The sequence below is a fragment of the Entelurus aequoreus genome, linkage group LG12 (assembly GCF_033978785.1).
Source record: "Entelurus aequoreus isolate RoL-2023_Sb linkage group LG12, RoL_Eaeq_v1.1, whole genome shotgun sequence".
In the NCBI taxonomy this organism is placed as follows: Eukaryota; Metazoa; Chordata; class Actinopteri; order Syngnathiformes; family Syngnathidae; genus Entelurus; species Entelurus aequoreus.
The window spans coordinates 19,656,812-19,675,404 of record NC_084742.1 but is presented as its reverse complement, the minus strand read 5'-3'; the positions used below and the strand labels follow the sequence as shown (position 1 = coordinate 19,675,404).

At 43.3% G+C, this 18,593-nt stretch overlaps 1 protein-coding gene across 3 annotated transcripts; it reads left to right on the top strand.

Annotated features, from left to right (window-relative positions):
• Positions 1-3,689: 3,689 nt before the first annotated feature.
• Positions 3,690-15,687, top strand: LOC133661667 (uncharacterized). 3 transcript variants are annotated; one of them, XM_062065050.1, is made up of 7 exons: positions 3,690-3,823; positions 8,259-10,720; positions 11,092-11,658; positions 12,011-12,069; positions 12,142-12,182; positions 12,261-12,575; positions 15,543-15,687. In XM_062065050.1, exons 2-7 carry the CDS (start codon positions 8,399-8,401, stop codon positions 15,557-15,559), a joined length of 3,321 nt encoding a protein of 1,106 aa, XP_061921034.1. In that variant the 5' UTR covers positions 3,690-3,823; positions 8,259-8,398; the 3' UTR covers positions 15,560-15,687. The 3 variants fall into 3 exon arrangements, with proteins under 3 accessions (XP_061921034.1, XP_061921032.1, XP_061921033.1); XM_062065048.1 differs by lacking the exon at positions 15,543-15,687 and adding an exon at positions 13,401-13,976; XM_062065049.1 differs by lacking the exon at positions 15,543-15,687 and adding an exon at positions 13,385-13,976.
• The last annotated feature ends 2,906 nt before the right edge of the window (positions 15,688-18,593 follow it).

Here is an 18,593-nt window from a genome sequence, read left to right as displayed (position 1 = left end):
AGCAGAAAACATTAAAGAATTAAACTCAGCAGCCGTTATTGACAGTAAAAAGTCGTTCTCACAGTCGTTGGATATGAATTTAAACCATAACCAAGCATGCATCACTATAGCTCTTGTCTCAAAGTAGGTGTACTGTCACCACCTGTCACATCAAGCTGTGACTTATTTTGAGTTTTTTGGTGTTTTCCTGTGTGTAGTGTTTTAATTCTTGTCTTGCGCTCCTATTTTGTTGTTAATTGTCATGTCATGTACAGATGTACTTTGTGGATGCCGTCTGCTCCACACGCTGTAAGTCTTTGCTGTCGTCCAGCATTCTGTTTTTGTTTACTTTGCAGCCAGTTCAGTTTTAGTTTCTTTCTGCATAGCCCTCCCTAAGCTTCAATGCCTTTTCTTAGCGTCACTCGTCTTTTGTTAATTTTTGGTTTAAGCGATAGATACCTTTTTACCTGCACGCTGCCTCTCGCTGTCGTCTGCATATTGTGATCTCGACAAACAATGTTCCCGACATCTACGAAGCAATTAGCTACCTGCTGCCACCTACTGATATTGAAGAGTATTACATGGTTACTCTGCTGCACTCTAGACAGCACAGACACTCAACAACGGCACATTTGCGGATTATAATTACTGGTTTGCCAAAAATATTTTCCACCTAATTAGGTAATATTACATAATCTCCCACGGCACACCAGACAATATCTCACGGTACACCAGTGTGCCGCGGCACAGTGGTTGAAAAACACTGAAGTAAGAAACATAGTACAATCTGCACTGCAGTAGCCAATGGGGTAGGAGCCCTATATTTGTAAAATATGTTTAGGAGCCTAAAGTTTTGGAGCAACAGTAGCCTGTTTGTCGATTCTTTTTTTGTGTTATACTGTAAAACCATTCTAGGGTGCCGTAGCTTAAAATCCAGCAGAAGGTGCTGTCTCAGGTCATCATTTTCCAGCAGGAAGATGCCTTGACAAGATGTGTAAACTGCACGTTTTGTAGGTATAACACTATAGTGTATGCCTGGGGTTGTTCATTTTACTGCGTAAAACTGACTTAATAACTGAAAGACTGGTTCATGTTGTGTTAAACTCCAGATGAACCATGGGTCCATAGGCAGCGATCTACATTTCTGCCAGTGGGTGCTCAGTGTGTGTGTATACAAAAAAAAAAGACGTTCAGCCAAGTTAATATCCCATATGATTTGTGGCTTTATTATTTTGTAAACAGACCAAACTCGCCACAAAATTAACTACAAGATTGATTTTTCAAAAATTATTTTAAAGATTGAAATTTGCCATCAATCCCACGTGGGTGCTCGGCATTGGTGCCTATGCATGGGTCCGACAAATTTTAGGTTAGGATAGGATAGAAGGCAGCACGGTGGAACAGGGGTTAGTGCATGTGCCTCACAATACGAAGGTCCTGAGTAGTCCTGAGTTCAATCCCGGGCTCAGGATCTTTCTGTGTGGAGTTTGCATGTTCTCTTCGTGACTGTGTGGATTCCCTCCGGGTACTCCGGCTTCCTCCCACCTCCAAAGACATGCACCTGGGGATAGGTTGATTGGCAACACTAATTTGGCCCTAGTGTGTGAATGTGAATGAGTGTGAATGTTGTCTGTCTATCTGTGTTGGCCCTGTGATGAGGTGGCGACTTGTCCAGGGTGTACCCCGCCTTCTGCCCTAATGCAGCTGAGATAGGCTCCAGCACCCCCCGCGACCCCAAAAGGGACAAGCGGTAGAAAATGGATGGATGGATGGATAGGATAGACTTTATTCATCCTACAGTGGGGGAATTGTGTGGTTGCACTGCAGATACAAAAAGCCCCCCAAAAAGGTGAAAACAAGAACATTGAAGAAAACAAAGGACTCAAAAGACATTAAAAGAGCACAGACTAATGCAACCAGCTGCCACTTCAGTGAAGCCATTTCTACATACTGCTCAAATTAAAACACAACATAAAAAACAAAAAATGAGCAACAAAACGAAATCACAATTTTAACATCCACATACAGTGCTCCACACCATCGTCTGGGAGCCTCACGGCCAGGAACAGGAACAGGTCCAACAAAGTTACCAACTCTGTCCTAGGCTGCCCACTAGCCCTAAACCAATGTCCGGTCCGCGCGGATGAATCCGCCTATGGAGACCGAAGTGTCCAATACATGCTCATTCAGCTCAACGCTAGCTCCGCAGCCCTGTCTCTTCGTCCGCATCTACACCGGTCTCTCCACGCTGATGGCGGTGCAAGCATGGCCCCCGGCAGATTCAAAAGTTCACAAAAAAGCTCTGCAGAAGTCACGAAAGTCACCCATTGTTGAATTTGAAGCTACAGCACCCTAACATAGTTTTACAATTTAACACAAAAAAGCCCCCAAAAGGCAAAAAACACACCCGAAAACAAGAGGGAAACATCAAAAACACAAAATGAGGTTATACAAGAGCGCACAGCTCCTGCAACCAGGAATGACTACAGTGGCGTTATCTTGGGGGGAAAAGTGTTTATCACTATTTGTTGGTTCCCGGCCGGTCCGAATTAGAAATTATTGAAAATAAATCAAATATTTTCATACCTAGAGCATACCGTGTTTTAACATTATTAGAGTTAGAGTCAACACTTGTTGAATTTAATACTGTATAGTAAAGCTGCATGAGGCTGAGCCAATCAGTGGCCATGTTACTGAACAGTGCACTCTGATTCAAAGAAAATTGTGGTAGATTCCAACACTATTGTAAGCGAAAACCTAATTAAAAACAACAACAAAAATTTCCTTTGAAAATATAATATTAATCTAAATATAGCCTATATCGCTTATCCTCATTAAGAGTCACGGGTAGGCTGGAGCCTATCCCAGACTTCAGGCAAGAGGCGTGGTACAATTTTCAAGTAGTGTTTCTATGAAATCAAAAACCGACCATTTTGTATGCCTATGAAAAAAATTTTTTTTTTACATTTGCACAATGCAACATTTCTAAAAAAATTGTATAGGAAGAAGCAATTACAGTAATCTAGAGCAGTGGTTCTCAACCTTTTTTCAGTGATGTACCCCCTGTGCATGTTTTTGGAGGTGGGAAGAAGCCAGAGTACCAGGAGGGAACCCACGCAGTCACGGGGAGAACATGCAAACGCCACACAGAAAGATCCCCAGCCCGGGATTCAACCCAGGACTACTCAGGACCTTCGTATTGTGAGGCACATGCACTAACCCCTGTTCCACCGTGCTGCCAATACTTTTAGATAGTTAGGGAAAATAAATTAAATATTACTTTTATCTTTAATTATGATCATGATTTCTGGTTATGTTAGGCTGGCAGAGAAGGCCTTGCTGGCCCTGACAGCACACCACAGCGTTGTTGACATATGTTTTTTTTTGCAGTGCATGTCAAATATAGGTCAGCTGGTGAGTCAGTCAGTCAGTCAGTCAATCAATGGCACTTTGTCCTGCTCTTCCAAGTTGGACAATCAAATCATGCATTACTCAATGTCCTTCTTATGTATTTTGTGTGTCTAGAATGCATCCTGGGTGTGTGTGTAGGCCTTTTGTGCAGGGACATTTGTCCTATCAATTAGATAATGGACATTTGTTATGATAGCATTGTGAAGAATGGCGGCCACACACACGCACACACACACACACACACACACACACACACTGAGGTCCAACATCCTGGTACTTGTGTGCGTTGTCAAGGGAGCCCGAGCACGGTTGGCTGGCGGAAGCGAGCTGCAGTGTGTCCTGCCTGATCTGTCCTCGCGCCACAAAACAAGAAAAAACCTTCCCCTAAACCCAGCCGCCCTGGGGACAAAGTTAGATGTAACCCAAAGAAAAGGTAAATGACCGTGCATGCTTTAATTGCTTTCGCGGGTTCTTTTTCGCTGGTAGGCGCAGGCAGACGGCGAGGACAAGAGGAGGAAGATGTCCATTGTGAGACATAGCTTGTAGCCTTCTCCAATGGCGCACTCGGGTCTTCTTTACGCTAGTGTGTATTTAAACGTGCCAGAGTCCTCTGTCGACTTCGTTTTGAACCAACCAAGAAAACGTTCGATTAATGGTAAATATTTGTCGTCAACGGGCAGAAATGTAGAGTGATTAAAAAAAAAGGACACGTTTAAAGGGGCCGTGTACCCTGACTCCTTTGTACTTCCGGCTTCTTTTACGTTGAACAAGACGTGTAGGTGAAAAAATACAACTGTTAGCCATTTTTAATAGTCTCAGTGTGTACATCATGTATCCTCTCAAACCTTACATAAAGTGGACACACATGTGGCATTTCTTGTTTTATGAGAAAGTACGTTTGTATTTATTACTGTGAGATTCATTCAGATTATTAGAGAATACATAGGATGTCGATTTTTCAAAAACATCAGTCATGGCAAGTTTATTTATAGAGCACAATTCGTACACAATGCAATTAAAGTGATATGCATGAAGTTACAAGAAGGCAAAAATAAAAATATAAAATAATCATAAGTCAAATTTAAAATCAGAAAATAAAATAATCATAAAAAATAGTTGTGAGATCGACAGGCGGATCGGTGCGGCGTCTTCAGTAATGCAGACGCTGTATCGATCCGTTGTGGTGAAGAAGGAGCTGAGCCGGAAGGCAAAGCTCTCAATTTACCGGTCGATCTACATTCCCATCCTCACCTATTGTCATGAGCTTTGGGTTATGATCGAAAGGACAAGATCACAGGTACAACCGGCTGAAATTAGTTTCCTCCGCCGGGTGGCGGGGCTCTCCCTTAGAGATAGGGTGAGAAGCTCTGCCATCCGGGAGGATCTCAAAGTAAAGCCGCTGCTCCTCCACATCGAGAGGAGCCAGATGAGGTGGTTCGGGCATCTGGCCAGGATCCCACCCGAAGGCCTCCCTAGGGAGGTGTTTAGGGCACGTCCGACCGGTAGGAGGCCATTGGGAAGACTATGTCTCCCGGCTGGCCTGGGAACGCCTGGGGATCCCCCGAAAGAGCTGGACGAAGTGGCTGGGTAGAGGGAAGTCTGGGCTTCCCTGCTTAAGCTGCTGCCCCCGCGGCCTGACCTCTGATAAGCGGAAGAAGATGGATGGATGGATGGACAAAAATAGTCATAATTAAAATTAGAATCAATCAAATAGTGTAGCTAAAATACTTTCAGTTGTCATTTGTACAATTAAATACAAGTGTTCTCAGCCTGGTTTTGAACATTGCCAACGTTGAGGCCCATCTTACATCTTCTGGAAGACTATTCCAGATATTAAGAGCATGAAACTGAAACACAGTCTCACCATGTTTCGACCTGACTCTATGCACCAGTGGGGGACCACTCCCTGAAGTTCTCAGACTTCGAGAGATGGTTCAAGCATCAAGGTTTGGAATTGGGTGTTAAATCACCAAAATGATTCCAGAGCTGCTCACTGCTCCCCTCACCTCCCAGGAGGTGGAACAAGGGGATGGGTCAAATGCAGAGAGTAATTTCACCACACCTAGTGTGTGTGTGACTATCAGTGGTACTTTTAACTTATATGGATCTAACATGTCAGAGACGTAATTTGGCATGAGACCATGAAAAGCTGTTTTAAAGTCTATTCTCTGAGCAGCAGGAATCAAGTGCAATGACTTAAGCACTGGACTAATATGGTTGTATTTCCTGGGTCTCGTCAGAACTCGAGCAACAGCATTCTGGATGTACTGCAGCTACTTTACAGCTTGTTTAGAAAGCTCAATGAGAAGACCATTAGAGTAGTCTAACCCGCTGCAGACAAAGACATGGATTAATCTTTCTAAATCTGATTTAGAAATCATCCTCTGATTTTGGCAATATTTTTCAGGTGGTAAAAGCAGCTGATGCCATTGACCTAATGTGGCTGTAAAAGTTCAAGTCTGAATCCATTATTACCCTTAAATTTCTAACCTGATTATTAGGTTTCAGGGAGAGGGTCTCAAGACGACTAATAATAGTTTCCCGATTTCACTTCTGTTTGAGTTTAGCTGAAGAAAATTGTTTTGCATCCACACACTAATCTGTTCGATGCAGCGACAAAGTGAATCAACAGGCCAAAGTTGACCTGCCGTCAGTGACAGACAGATCTGAGTGTCATCTGCATAGCGTGGTAGGACACATTGAAACTGTGTATTAGCTGGCTGAGTGGCAGCATGTACAAGTTGAGCTATAGGGGTCCCAAAATCAAGCCCTGAGGAACCCCACAGGTCATAGCCATCTGGTGAGAGACACAGTTACCAATGTCAACAAAGTATACGTTTTTAACAGCGTGAGAGCACTCTAAGACATGAAATAACACCTCCATTGTCACATTTACATTTGTTGACTCCAATATGGTAATGCTGCGTTAGACTGAGCAAATCTGTGGCCACGATACTGAACAGCATTTAGTGGCCAATACTACTGTAGTATTGATATTTGTAGCTCATTTAGCCATTGTTATGGTTGAAAATGCCTACTTTAGGCTAATAATCTGCAATAGAGTGAAACAGCAAACTTCGACGCTCGATGTGGCGTGGGGCGACTGTATAATCTTTACAGGTGTGATCCACAAATGGACCAATACATGTCCTGGTTTGATTTAAAATTGATATCTAAACAGTCCTCTTCATCATGCTGTTCGCATTTTGACATCACAAAACAAAGACGACACCAAACAATTGATCAACAGCCATTGCAAGGCTTTAGACACGATGTCCCCGTATTTAGAGAATTCAAATTACCGTATGTTCACCTGGAAAAGTTGTTGTCCATGAATATCCCTTGCATTTTTTTAGTAGTGTATATTTGTAAGGACTTCCAAAAATTACAATGTCACTCGTGATTCCTCACAAAAAATATTGCATCAATTATGTATTGATCTTATTTTGACCTTACATGCTTCTTTACCTTAACAGCGGATGGTTACCCTAAAGGCAGCGCTGGTCGTTATACGGTCAGTGATGAGGTCAATGCATATGTCAGTGTAAAGATGAGTGAGTAGACCCCGACTGGTGTGCTCGCTGGCAAATTTCACTTCAATCAATCAATGTTTATTTATATAGCCCTAAATCACAAGTGTCTCAAAGGGCTGCACAAGCCACAACGACATCCTCGGTACAGAGCCCACATACGGGCAAGGAAAAACTCACCCCAGTGGGACGTCGATGTGAATGACTATGAGAAACCTTGGAGAGGACCGCATATGTGGGTAACCCCACCCCCCCCTCTAGGGGAGACCGAAAGCAATGGATGTCGAGTGGGTCTGACATAATATTGTGAAAGTCCAGTCCACAGTGGATCCAACACATCAGCGAGAGTCAAGTCCATAGTGGGGCCAGCAGGAAACCGTCCCGAGCGGAGACGGGTCAGCAGCGCAGAGATGTCCCTAACCGATGCACAGGTTAGCGGTCCACCCAGGGTCCCGACTCTGGACAGCCAGCACTTCATCCATGGCCACCGGACCTGTGCAACTCCTCCTCCCCAAGGGAGAGGGGAGCAGAGGAGAGAAGAAAAGAAACGGCAGATCAACTGGTCTAAAAAGGGGGTCTATTTAAAGGCTAGAGTATACAAATGAGTTTTAAGATGGGACTTAAATGCTTCTACTGAGGTAGCATCTCTAACTGTTACCGGGAGGGCATTCCATAGTACTGGAGCCCGAATAGAAAACGCTCTATAGCCCGCAGACTTTTTTTGGGCTCTGGGAATCACTAATAAGCCGGAGTTCTTTGAACGCAAAATTCTTGCCGGGACATATGGTACAATACAATCGGCAAGATAGGCTGGAGCTAGACCGTGTAGTATTTTATACGTAAGTAGTAGAACTTTAAAGTCACATCTTAAGTGCACAGGAAGCCAGTGCAGGTGAGCCAGTATAGGCGTAATATGATCAAACTTTCTTGTTTTTGTCAAAAGTCTAGCAGCCGCATTTTGTACCAACTGTAATCTTTTAATGCTAGACATAGGGAGACCCGAAAATAATACTTAAAAACTGTTACAAAGTTTTCAGCAAATAAATGACATTCATTCAAGTAAACACCTGTATAACATTCTGAAAATAACATTGCATTTGTGTCCAAATATTGGGCTCTTTTGTAGATTTTATTTAAATAATGCAAGTGAGTAATAAACTGTGATTATTCATGATTAATCCAAATTCTAAAATGTGATTAATCTGATTTAAAAGGATAATTTGACAACACTAATATTTATTGTTGTTCACAGGGCAACTAAGGAGAGTTTCATATAGTACTTGTTCTATTCTCACTGAACATAATGCCTAATGTTTGATCTGCTTCCTCTTCCTTCAGAACACCTGATTCCCAATGTGATGCTGTCCCCACTATGACATCATGAAGAAGACCAAGTTGTGTCATTGAGGACTGAATGAATGGATCCATGTGACCAGCCATTTTGATGAGATCTGACGGGCGTCCAAGCTGGCAACAGCATGCCATGTATCAAACGGAAAGGTGGATCTGCATCTCAGCGGTACCGACCTGCCTCCGAATACGACGATGCCACTTTGGCACGCAGAAGGGAATACTGGCGAACCCAGAAGCGACAACAGAGAGCCCGGCTTTCGGGGCAAAGAGAGAAACCAGTGCAGGAGAGTTTGGTTAAAGCTTCCCGTCTGAGTGCTCCCGTGGGGGGGAATTCTACTTCATCTGTGTCTCAGAGGTCCAAAACCACTGAGAGGGTTGTGACCAGGTTGACCAATGGCAGCAAAGCTAAAAACACACCGCAACTCAGATCACACCAGACGACACACATTACGTTATGCTCTCAGAAACCTTCACCTCCTGATGTGACCTCTTCGTGTGACCTTGCACTTATCAAAACTGAAGACACAGCACCTCAGAGGAGAAGTAACAATGCCGACTCTATCCCTATACTCCAGTCTGAGGAGGAGAGAGCGGCACTACGCAGAGAGCACTGGCGGATGAAAAAACGAGAGCAGCGAGCCAGAATGGCCGCAAAGCTCGCCAAAGCTAGGGAGTGGACGCAGAACAGAAATGTCACATCTAAGAGAACTGAAGCTGCTCATCCTCTTGCAAAGGTGAAAACACAAACGTCCTATAGGAATACAGCCTCCAAAATGGGGATTCCTGATGGGAACTCGGGGAGGAAGTCTCCAAATCTTGTACTGTCCTCTGTCCCTCGAGGGATCCCCAGATGCAGAACACCTCGGCAGAGATTTATAGAAGCTCAAAGACATCTAAAACTTAAATCCTTATGTCTGACATCAACTTTTAACATGAGACATGTTCTTAGAATAGACTCCTGCGACACACCGGAGCAGATCATTGCAAAACAAAGGGAGTATTGGCGGGTTAAAAAGAGAGAACAGCGCGCAAAGATGACCATGGAGGCCAAGGCCAGACTTAAGGAGAAAGACACCCTAATGCGACGTGTCCGACGCTACCAGAACATCCTGGAGGACATGAGGAGGGCCCGAGCACTGGCCCAGTCGTCAGGAAGCAGCCTGCGCCAAGCGTCTGAAATCATCGGGGGTTTCATCAAAGAAGATGGGACGGTGTCTGATAACGTTCCCCAGTTTGTTCCCCTGTATCAAAACACATCTAAAAGTGGTGAAAGGCTTCACACTCCAAATCCTGTTGATGCTAAGTGGAGACCTCTTTGTGTCAAGCAGCACCTCCCTCAGGTGAACGTGTCCCTTGCTAGACTGGCCACTAAAAGCACAAACACATCAGCCATTCAAAGTGCCAACAGCCATCTCACTCTTACTCGTCCTCAAACACAGCAGAATTCCCTTCTTGGGACTCCGCCCCAGGGTGGTTGTGTCATGAGAATGGCCGTGTCAAATAGCGTGCTCGCCTTGGATCCAGTGTTAACGGAGGAGAATAGGATGGCCAAAAAGCGGGAGTACTGGAGGGTGAAAAAGCGGCAACAGCGGGCTGCGCGGGCTGCCCGACTGAGGCAAAGTGTCTCTGAGGCGAGACATGCAGCAACACTGCAGAGGAGGAAAGCCATGAGACAAGAAGCAGCAACAACCACTGTGGCACCAAGCAGGCCTCCAGTGGGGCGTCCAGGAAACCAAGCGCCTATTTTTAACGACAGCCAGCCTGTCACGCCACTTTTATATGCCATCAAACAGGAGCCCACACCAGCAGCTGACCTAAGTTGTGTCCCTCAAGCAGCCATATGTCCAGACCTCAAACCTCCAGCCTCCCCATCACCTCCAGTGCCCCAGCCTGAGCCAGACCCAGCTGTGGCTGCAGACAGCCAGGCTACCACTCTGCTAGCTGTGGCCTCCATGAAGAGGCTGCTGGAGGAGTCACTAAGCACCGTCCACAGTGAGTGTAAAAACGAAGAACCCCACATTAAGGCTGAGATTAAAGAAGAGGCTTTAGGGCCTAATCAAAGTCCTGTGGCTCCCATCGTTGCTGACCTGACACTGGAGGTCAAAACGCAGCCCCTCCTCAAGGACGGCCAAACGTCTCCTCTTTCTACCTCAGACATGGTCCTCCTGCAGCCCACATGTAAGCGCTCACCCCAAAGCACTCCTCTGGTCAATCGGGCAGACACCCCCAGGCTTCGTCCCACCAGGGCAGTATCCAATCAGAACTACCGCTCAACAGAGCCACCCAAGCTCCATCACCTCTCCCAGCACAGTAGACAAAACCAAATCATCGGTGGTTGTCGGCAGGCATTGGACAGAGTGGAGCAGAGCGCCATGAGCAGTCTGCAGCAGAAGAGGGAGTACTGGAAGCTCATGAAGAGGCAGCAGAGGGCTCGTTTGAAAAACCAGGTGACCGTTTGTTTTATGATTTTCTAGAAATTGTCATGTCTAGAGCGCTTTGTGTAAAAATGTAACAGAGACTGTAAACGTCTCTCTGGGATTCGACACTGCAGCAGCAAAAATAGTACTTAGTTGGGGCGCAGGGGGGCGTTTGAAACTGAGTAGATCTTATCACTCGCCAACACCAAGGTAAAAGTCTTAGGAAATGTCTGGTAATCAATAAGTCTTGTGGTTCTTCTGATTTATCCTCAAATTTTAGGTCTTTTGCTTCCAACTTCTATGTTCTTGTATGGGTTTAGTGTGGAAGAACTTGAGATGTCCCAGTACTTGTGTGAATCTCCATGTTGCAGGAAGTCATCATTTTGTGTTTTGCCTTTCAGGGCCCAGCTCTCGCCATCAAATCCATCAAAGTTGTGAAGGCCCCAGCAAAAGTTCTCCCCAAAGCCTCCATCCCTTCCTTTTCTACAGGGAGAAAAATTCCCACTCGACTGGTTCTCAGGTCCTTGTCTTGTAGTGCCGAGCAGTCAGTGGACACAATCAAAGTAAAGCCCACCGTCACCAGTGAGCCATGTGATGTGAACGAGCCATACACAACGTCAGCTTCACTTAAGTGGATATCCAGAAGCAATGATTTCCTCCCGACCCTAAAGCCCCCAGAAAACCCTCTTTCCAGCATTAATCTGCACCCTATCGAACCCCCTGGTCCTTCCACAAACACCACTCTGCGTCCAATTAAAATCACCCAGAGCACAAAACATTTCCAAGCACTGGGATTTTTAAGCACTGTGGGTCCTCCGAAGCCTCTTCCTAGGGAGTCCAAGGAGGACTTTCAGAAGAGGAAGAGGGAGTACTGGAGGATCAAAAAGAAGGAGCAAAGAGCCAGGAAGGCTGTTGGGGATCAGGGGATGGCTTCGAGGACAGCTTCCAACTGCAAACCCATCCTGCAGGTACAACCTATTGACAATGAATATTTCTTCATTAAAAAAAAAATTTTTTTTACAGAGATGTTCAGGGCTACTGAAGTAGGTCAGCCGGGGCCACCGTGGCAACGGCACACACTAATCTCCTTGTCAAAAAGCTGCTATTGCAAGTTGAAATGACGATATGTTAAAATTCAGGCCCAATTTGTCATCTTCACATTGAAATATCTTCTTAAAAAGTCTATTTGACTGTGTTATTGGGATTGTATTCCCTTTGAGTAGTTGGCCAACATTCATTCTAGCCTGATAAAGGCAAACTTTAAGCTTATTTTACATAACTGTTTCACATACAATGCACTTTGTGTTGTAATCACATCAGGATTCCAATCAGTGGTTGACCTCCGATCCTTTAAGTGAAGAGTCAGAACATCTCATCAGGTACTTTATTTTGCTGGTCTTGGTATTTTGTGTGTTATAGTTGTCACATCAAATGTTTTTGTTTTGTTGCAGCAATTCAATGCAGACTGAGGCCTACTCAGTGCCACTTAAAAGTGAAGTATAGACACAATTTAAATCAGAAGAGACTGAATTGTCAGTAAAAGCTAATTATGTCTGTCTGGCTTGCTCAGGCGAGCTTTTCTTTGCCAACGACGAGCACCATCCTAGCAGTGAGGAGGGTTTCATATCAGAGCCCACGTGGAGGAACATCTACCTCATGGACTACGACCCCCTCAACCAGCTGCTGGTCTGCATGGTGTGCGGTAACCTTCAGTACTCCCACAGCCTGGAGGGGGTCCGGGCACATATCGAGGAGGCACACCCGCAGACACTCACCCTGGAGCCCGCCGAGCGACGATGCATCTTGGAGGCCTGGGATGAGCAGGTGTCCCAACGGGAGCGCTTTTTCACCAGCCAGCTTCAGCAGCATGGAGCTACTCTGCAGGGTAAGATGTCATCCTCGTGCCTTAATACACTTTATAGCTTGAATGTGTTGTAGTTCTGTAGTTGCCATGGTGACTCTTTTCTCTGCCTTTCACTATGCGTCGCTGATAGAGACAGATAAACAAAGCTATACTATTTGTAGTAAATAACTAGTACTATTCAGAACTATTAGGTGAAATTTGATCATTTTAACACGGACAGACCAGCCTGGACACCTCATGTCGTAGTGGCATCAGTATTTTGCTTTGTCAAGAGGTGACTAATTCCAATAGTGCAAGCAATATACAATGAGTTCTGCACACTGGGCGTATCGATGTCTGTACCGATAGTGTCGATACCAAGGTGGGTATTGGTATCGGATCGATACTAGCCAAATTGATTCAATCAATCAATCAATCAATGTTTATTTATATAGCCCTAAATCACAAGTGTCTCAAAGGGCTGTACAAGCCACAACGACATCCTCGGTACAGAGCCCACATACGGGCAAGGAAAAACTCACCCCAGTGGGATTGATACTTTTGTTGCCATTTCTCATCTGTCTGTCCAACAAATTACTAGACTTTCCACAGAGTTTATGCGAACGTAGCATCTTTCCTAGGCTGTAAGTGCAAACAGCGCTATGTCTGCTGCTCACTCAGGCACACTTTGCCTCTCCCCTTCTCTTCTCCATTGACTACTGACTTTATTTGTCACAAATAAATGCATGCAATTTAAGTTATTTTCGTCGCTCTAACATTTTTATATTTAAATTTTCTCATGGTGTTGCATTTTTGTTTTTTTACGTTATCTGTGTTGGCCTTGCGATGAGGTGGCGACTTGTCCAGGGTGTACCCTGCTTTCCGCCCGAGTGCAGCAGCGAAAGGCTCCAACTCCCCCCTGCGGCTCTGAGAGGGACACGCCGATAAAAATGGATGGATTTTAACTCCCTCGCGAGCGATGGGTTGGAGACCCCTGCTATAAAAACAATTTTTTTTTACCTGTGTTACATTGACATCATGACATGTGGTTAAATGTATAGAGAAGGAAATGAGTATTCGACCCTGTTAATTCCGCAGTTTTGCTCCCTTAAAAAAAGATACGAACAATTCAGATTTTTGTGGTGGTTTTTAAGGCTGCAGTTATCGATTATTTTTGTAATCGAGTAATCTATTGATTAGTTTGTTTGATTAATCAAGTAATCGGGTAAAACACACTTTGTAGCTTCAATGTGTATTTTTGTGAAAAAAGATTAAAATAAAAAAAATTCTGCTGCCACATTCTTCCTTCTTTTAACATGTGTGCATTAATAAAAAAAAAAAAAAGTGTTAGCTGCCACACAGATCACAGCACACACAAACCTCCGCTCTCATGTGCGCTCTATTTTAGTGGCCGTGTGGAATCTATGTCCACATATTTATAGCTCTGGGCACTCACTGCAGTCCAGATTTAATATTATTTTTATTTTTTACACTCTTAAAACGATTAATCAAAGCCACAGAATATAAATCAAAGCTTTTTTTCCAAATCAAATCAATCGATTCAGTCGATTAATCGTTGCAGCCCTAGTTTCATTGTAACAGAGAGAGACGGAATGTCAAAATATAACTTTAAGTAAAGGTTATAAACTATTTTTTTAGTATTTGATTGAGGGGAATAAGTATTTGCTTATGATTTAGTTGTTGGTGTAGAAACCCCTTGTTGACAAGCACAGAGATCAGATGTTTTTTTTTTTAAGTTGGTCACAGGGTTGCAAAGCTCTGTGGCGATTTTGGTCCAAAAAAAAAGCCCCAAGCAGAATGTTTTTCATTTCCATGTTTGACAATTGGGATGCTGTTTTTGGAATGATATTCTGCATTTGTCTGCCTCCAAAAACGTTAAGTCCATGTGATGCCCAAGATCTCAATGCTGGTGTCATCATGTGACCGCATCACATTCTCCAAAGCCTTGTTTGATTCATTCAGATGTTGATGATCAACTTCCATCTGGGCTTCAGCAGGGGGACCTTGTTAGATCTCATTACTCATTTGTATTAATTGTGTGTTACTAATACCGGTAGTTATATCGGTGACTCTGGTCCTTTCACATTATTAAACCGTTCCTCCATTGTAATTCCGTGCTAGTCCCTCACCTTTCTCACAATCATCACCAAGGTGAAATCTTGCATGGGGCTCCAGAGCGAGGGTAAATTAGACTTAGACTTCTTTTTTATTGTCTTTCAAATTTGAACTTTACAGCACAGATAAGAACGAAATTTCGTTACATAAGCTCATGGTAGTGCAGGATAAAAAAGCAATAAGGTGCATATATAAATAAATAAATATAAATAAAATAAATAAATATATATAAATAAATAAATAGATTACTGTACAGATAAATATATTGCACTTTTTCACATGCGTCCACGTTTATGGATGTATGTTATATTGTCTTTTTAATTCCAGCGAGTTAATCCATTTTGGGGGAAGTTGAGGGGATAATTTAATTATGATGCGTTCAAGAGTCTAATGATTGCTATCTTGTATTTCTTACATTTACAAATTATCTGGGATGAGCTCCAGCCCCCCAACAATCCAGAGAAGGACAAGTGGTAAAAATAGATGGATGGGATGCACCAATTGTAGTCTATTTCTCAACAAAAGCTTATTGTTGGTCTTTAAATCAATTCCAGTCTTGTGCAGGTCCACAATCTTGTCTTTGAGGTCCTTTGACAGCTCTTTGGTCTTGCCCATGGTGTCGGGAGAGGTTTGAATGGAAAAGTTGCTAATTTGTGTGCTTCACGGACACCATCATTTTTCTTGTTGGTTTGTAAATAATCGAATACCTTTTTCCTTATTCTGTCTCTCTTACAATAAAACTTTATAAAGGGTTAAACTTATCAATTCAGCGGGGGATCAAAAATGTATGTTTCCTTTTGTAAATTGCAGCCGAAATTTTTTTATGAAGTATGTTTATACTAACGTGTGTTTTTCCTCACATTTGTTTTACAGAAACATATGGGAAGTGACGTACGTGCAGGTTCCCCCCCACCGCCCCAATCAGAAGAGAGTAACTCTACATAACTCTACCTTGTTTATTTATTGTCTTCATTTGTTTCTTCAACATCACGTGAAAGTCTGGGGCAGTCCATCTGGATTGGCAGATTGGGGTAGTGGTGTCCTCTTTTCAATAAGGAGGACCGTAGGGTGTGTTCCAATTATAGAGGGATCACACTGCTCAACCACCCGGGGATAGTTTATTCCAGCCGTTAGTTGAGCTTTGGATTCAGGAGGAACAATGCAGTTTTCATCCTTGTCGTGAAACAAAAGGACCATCTTTATACCCTCGCTAGGGTATTGGAGAGGTCATGGGAGTTTGCTTAACCAGTCGACATGTGTTTTGTGGATTTGGAGAAGGCATTCGATCGTGTCCCTGTCGGTATCCTGTGCGGGGTGCTCCAGGAGTACGGGGTCCACGGTCCATTGCTACGGGTCATTTGGTCATGTCAGACGTTGAACTGCACCAGGGCTGCCCTTTGTCAATGGTCCTGTTCGTTATCTTTATGGACAGAATTTCTAGGCGCAGTCATGGTGTGGAGGGTTCCCAGTTTGGTGGACAGAGGATCGCATCTCTGCTTTTTGCAGATGTGGTCCTGTTTGCTTCATCAGGCTGGGACCTTCAGCATTCACTGGGGCGGTTTGCAGCCGAGTGTGAAGCTGCTGACTTGAGGATCAGTACCTCCAAATCTGAGGCCATGGTTCTTAGTCGCAAAAGGGTGGACTGCACCCCCCCTCGGGTTGGGAGTGAAGTTCTGTCTCAAGTGGAGGAGTTTAAGTATATCGGGGTCCTGTTCACAAGTGAGGAAAGAATGGAATGTGAGATTGACAGACGGACCGGTGCAGTCACTGAACCGGTTTGTTGTGGTGAAGAAGGAGCTGAGCCAGAGGGCAAAGCTCTTGATTTACTGGTCAGTTCACGTTCCTACCCTCACCTATGGTCACAAGCTTTGGGTAATGACCGAAAGGACAAGGTCGCGAATACAAGCGGCAGAAATGAGTTTCCTCTGCAGGATGTCTGGGACCACCGTCAGAGATAGGGTGAGGAGCTTGGTTTTTCGGGAGAGGCTCCGAGTAGAGCCGCTGCTCCTTCACGTCGAGAGGAGCCAGCTGAGGTGGCTCAGGCATCTACTACGGATGCCTCCTGAACGCCTCCTGATGAGGTGTTTGGGGCATATCCAGGTGAGAGGAGGCCTCAGGGCACAGCTGGCGAGAAATGCCTCGGTGTCCCGCGGTAGAACTAGAGGTGGTGGCCGGGGACTGGGAGGTCTGGACATCTTTGCTTAGACTGCTACCCCCGCGATTTGGACTCGAATGAGCAGCAGCAAATGGATGGATGGATGGATCTTTTGTTTAAAAAAAATAAAGACAAAACAATGAATTTGAACACCGCCCACACACTTAAATTAGGTTTTCACATGCCATCAAGTGTGCTACGCTTGGAAAATCGTGGCATGTATTTGGATGAACCCACCCAATGAGCAAAATAACGGATAATTTGTTGTTGAAGAAATGTATATATTATTTTGTGCATCTTTGACAGTACTCTAAGCACTTAATATTTTTTTTTAATATCCTGTCATGTTTTGTAAGACATCTGAACCTGTGTTGGCAGAGAAGGGCAAAAAGAAGCATACCGTGGTACCTCGAATTGTACGAAAATCTAATAGTTATCCCATTAGAAATAATGCAAATCAAATTGATCCATTCCAAAAATTATCAACCCAAAACAAATTTTATAGAGAATAACAATGTCAAATAGATACTGTATAAATGACAAGGATATATGAATATTTATCATCACTTTTTCAAGAGAGGGGACAGAAGAGCCACGTGTGTGTGTGTGTGTGTGTGTATAACCCACTATATATAGTGTGTGTGTGTGTATATATATGTGTGAGTGTATATATATGTACGTGTATATGTACAGTAAAGGCCAAAAGTTTGGACACACCTCATTCATGCGTTTTCTTTATTTTCATGACATTGTAGATTGTCACTGAAGGCATCAACACTATGAATGAACACATGTGGAGTTATGTACTTAACAAAAAAAGGTGAAATAACTGAAAACATGTTTTATATTCTAGTTTCTTCAAAATAGCCACCCTTTGCTCTGATTACTTTTCGCACACTCTTGGCATTCTCTCGATGAGCTTCAGGAGGTAGTCACCTGAAATGGTTTTCACTTCACAGGTGTGCTTGAAGCTCATCGAGAGAGTGCCAAGCAGTAATCAGAGCAAACGGTGGTTATTTTGAAGAAACTAGAACATAAAACATGTTTTCAGTTATTTCACCTTTTTTGTTAAGTACATAAGTCCACGTGTTCATTCATTTTGATGCCTTCAGTGAAAATCTACAACGTAAATAGTCATGAAAATAAAGAAAACGTGTTGAATGAGGAGAAGGTGTGTCCAAACTTTTGGCCTTTACTGTATATATATATATATATATATATATATATATATATATATATATATATATATATATATATATATATATATATATATATATATATATATATATAATTAGGGGTGTGGGAAAAAATCGATTCGAATTCGAATTGCGATTCTCACGTTCTGCGATTCAGAATCGATTCTCGTTTTAAAAAAATCTATTTTTTTTTTTTAATTTCAATTTTTTAAAAATTTTTTATTAATCAATCCAACAAAACAATACACAGCAATACCATAACAATGCAAACCAATTCCAAAACCAAACCCGACCCAGCAACACTCAGAATTACAATACACAGCAATTGAGAGGAGACACAAACACGACACAGAACAAACCAAAAGTAGTGAAACAAAAATTAATATTATCAACAACAGTATCAATATTAGTTACAATTTCATCATAGCAGTGATTAAAAATCTCTCGTTGACATTATCATTAGACATTTATAAAAAATAATTAACAATAGTGTCACAGTGGCTTACACTTGCATCCCATCTCATAAGCTTGACAACACACTGTGTCCAATATTTTCACAAAGATAAAATAAGT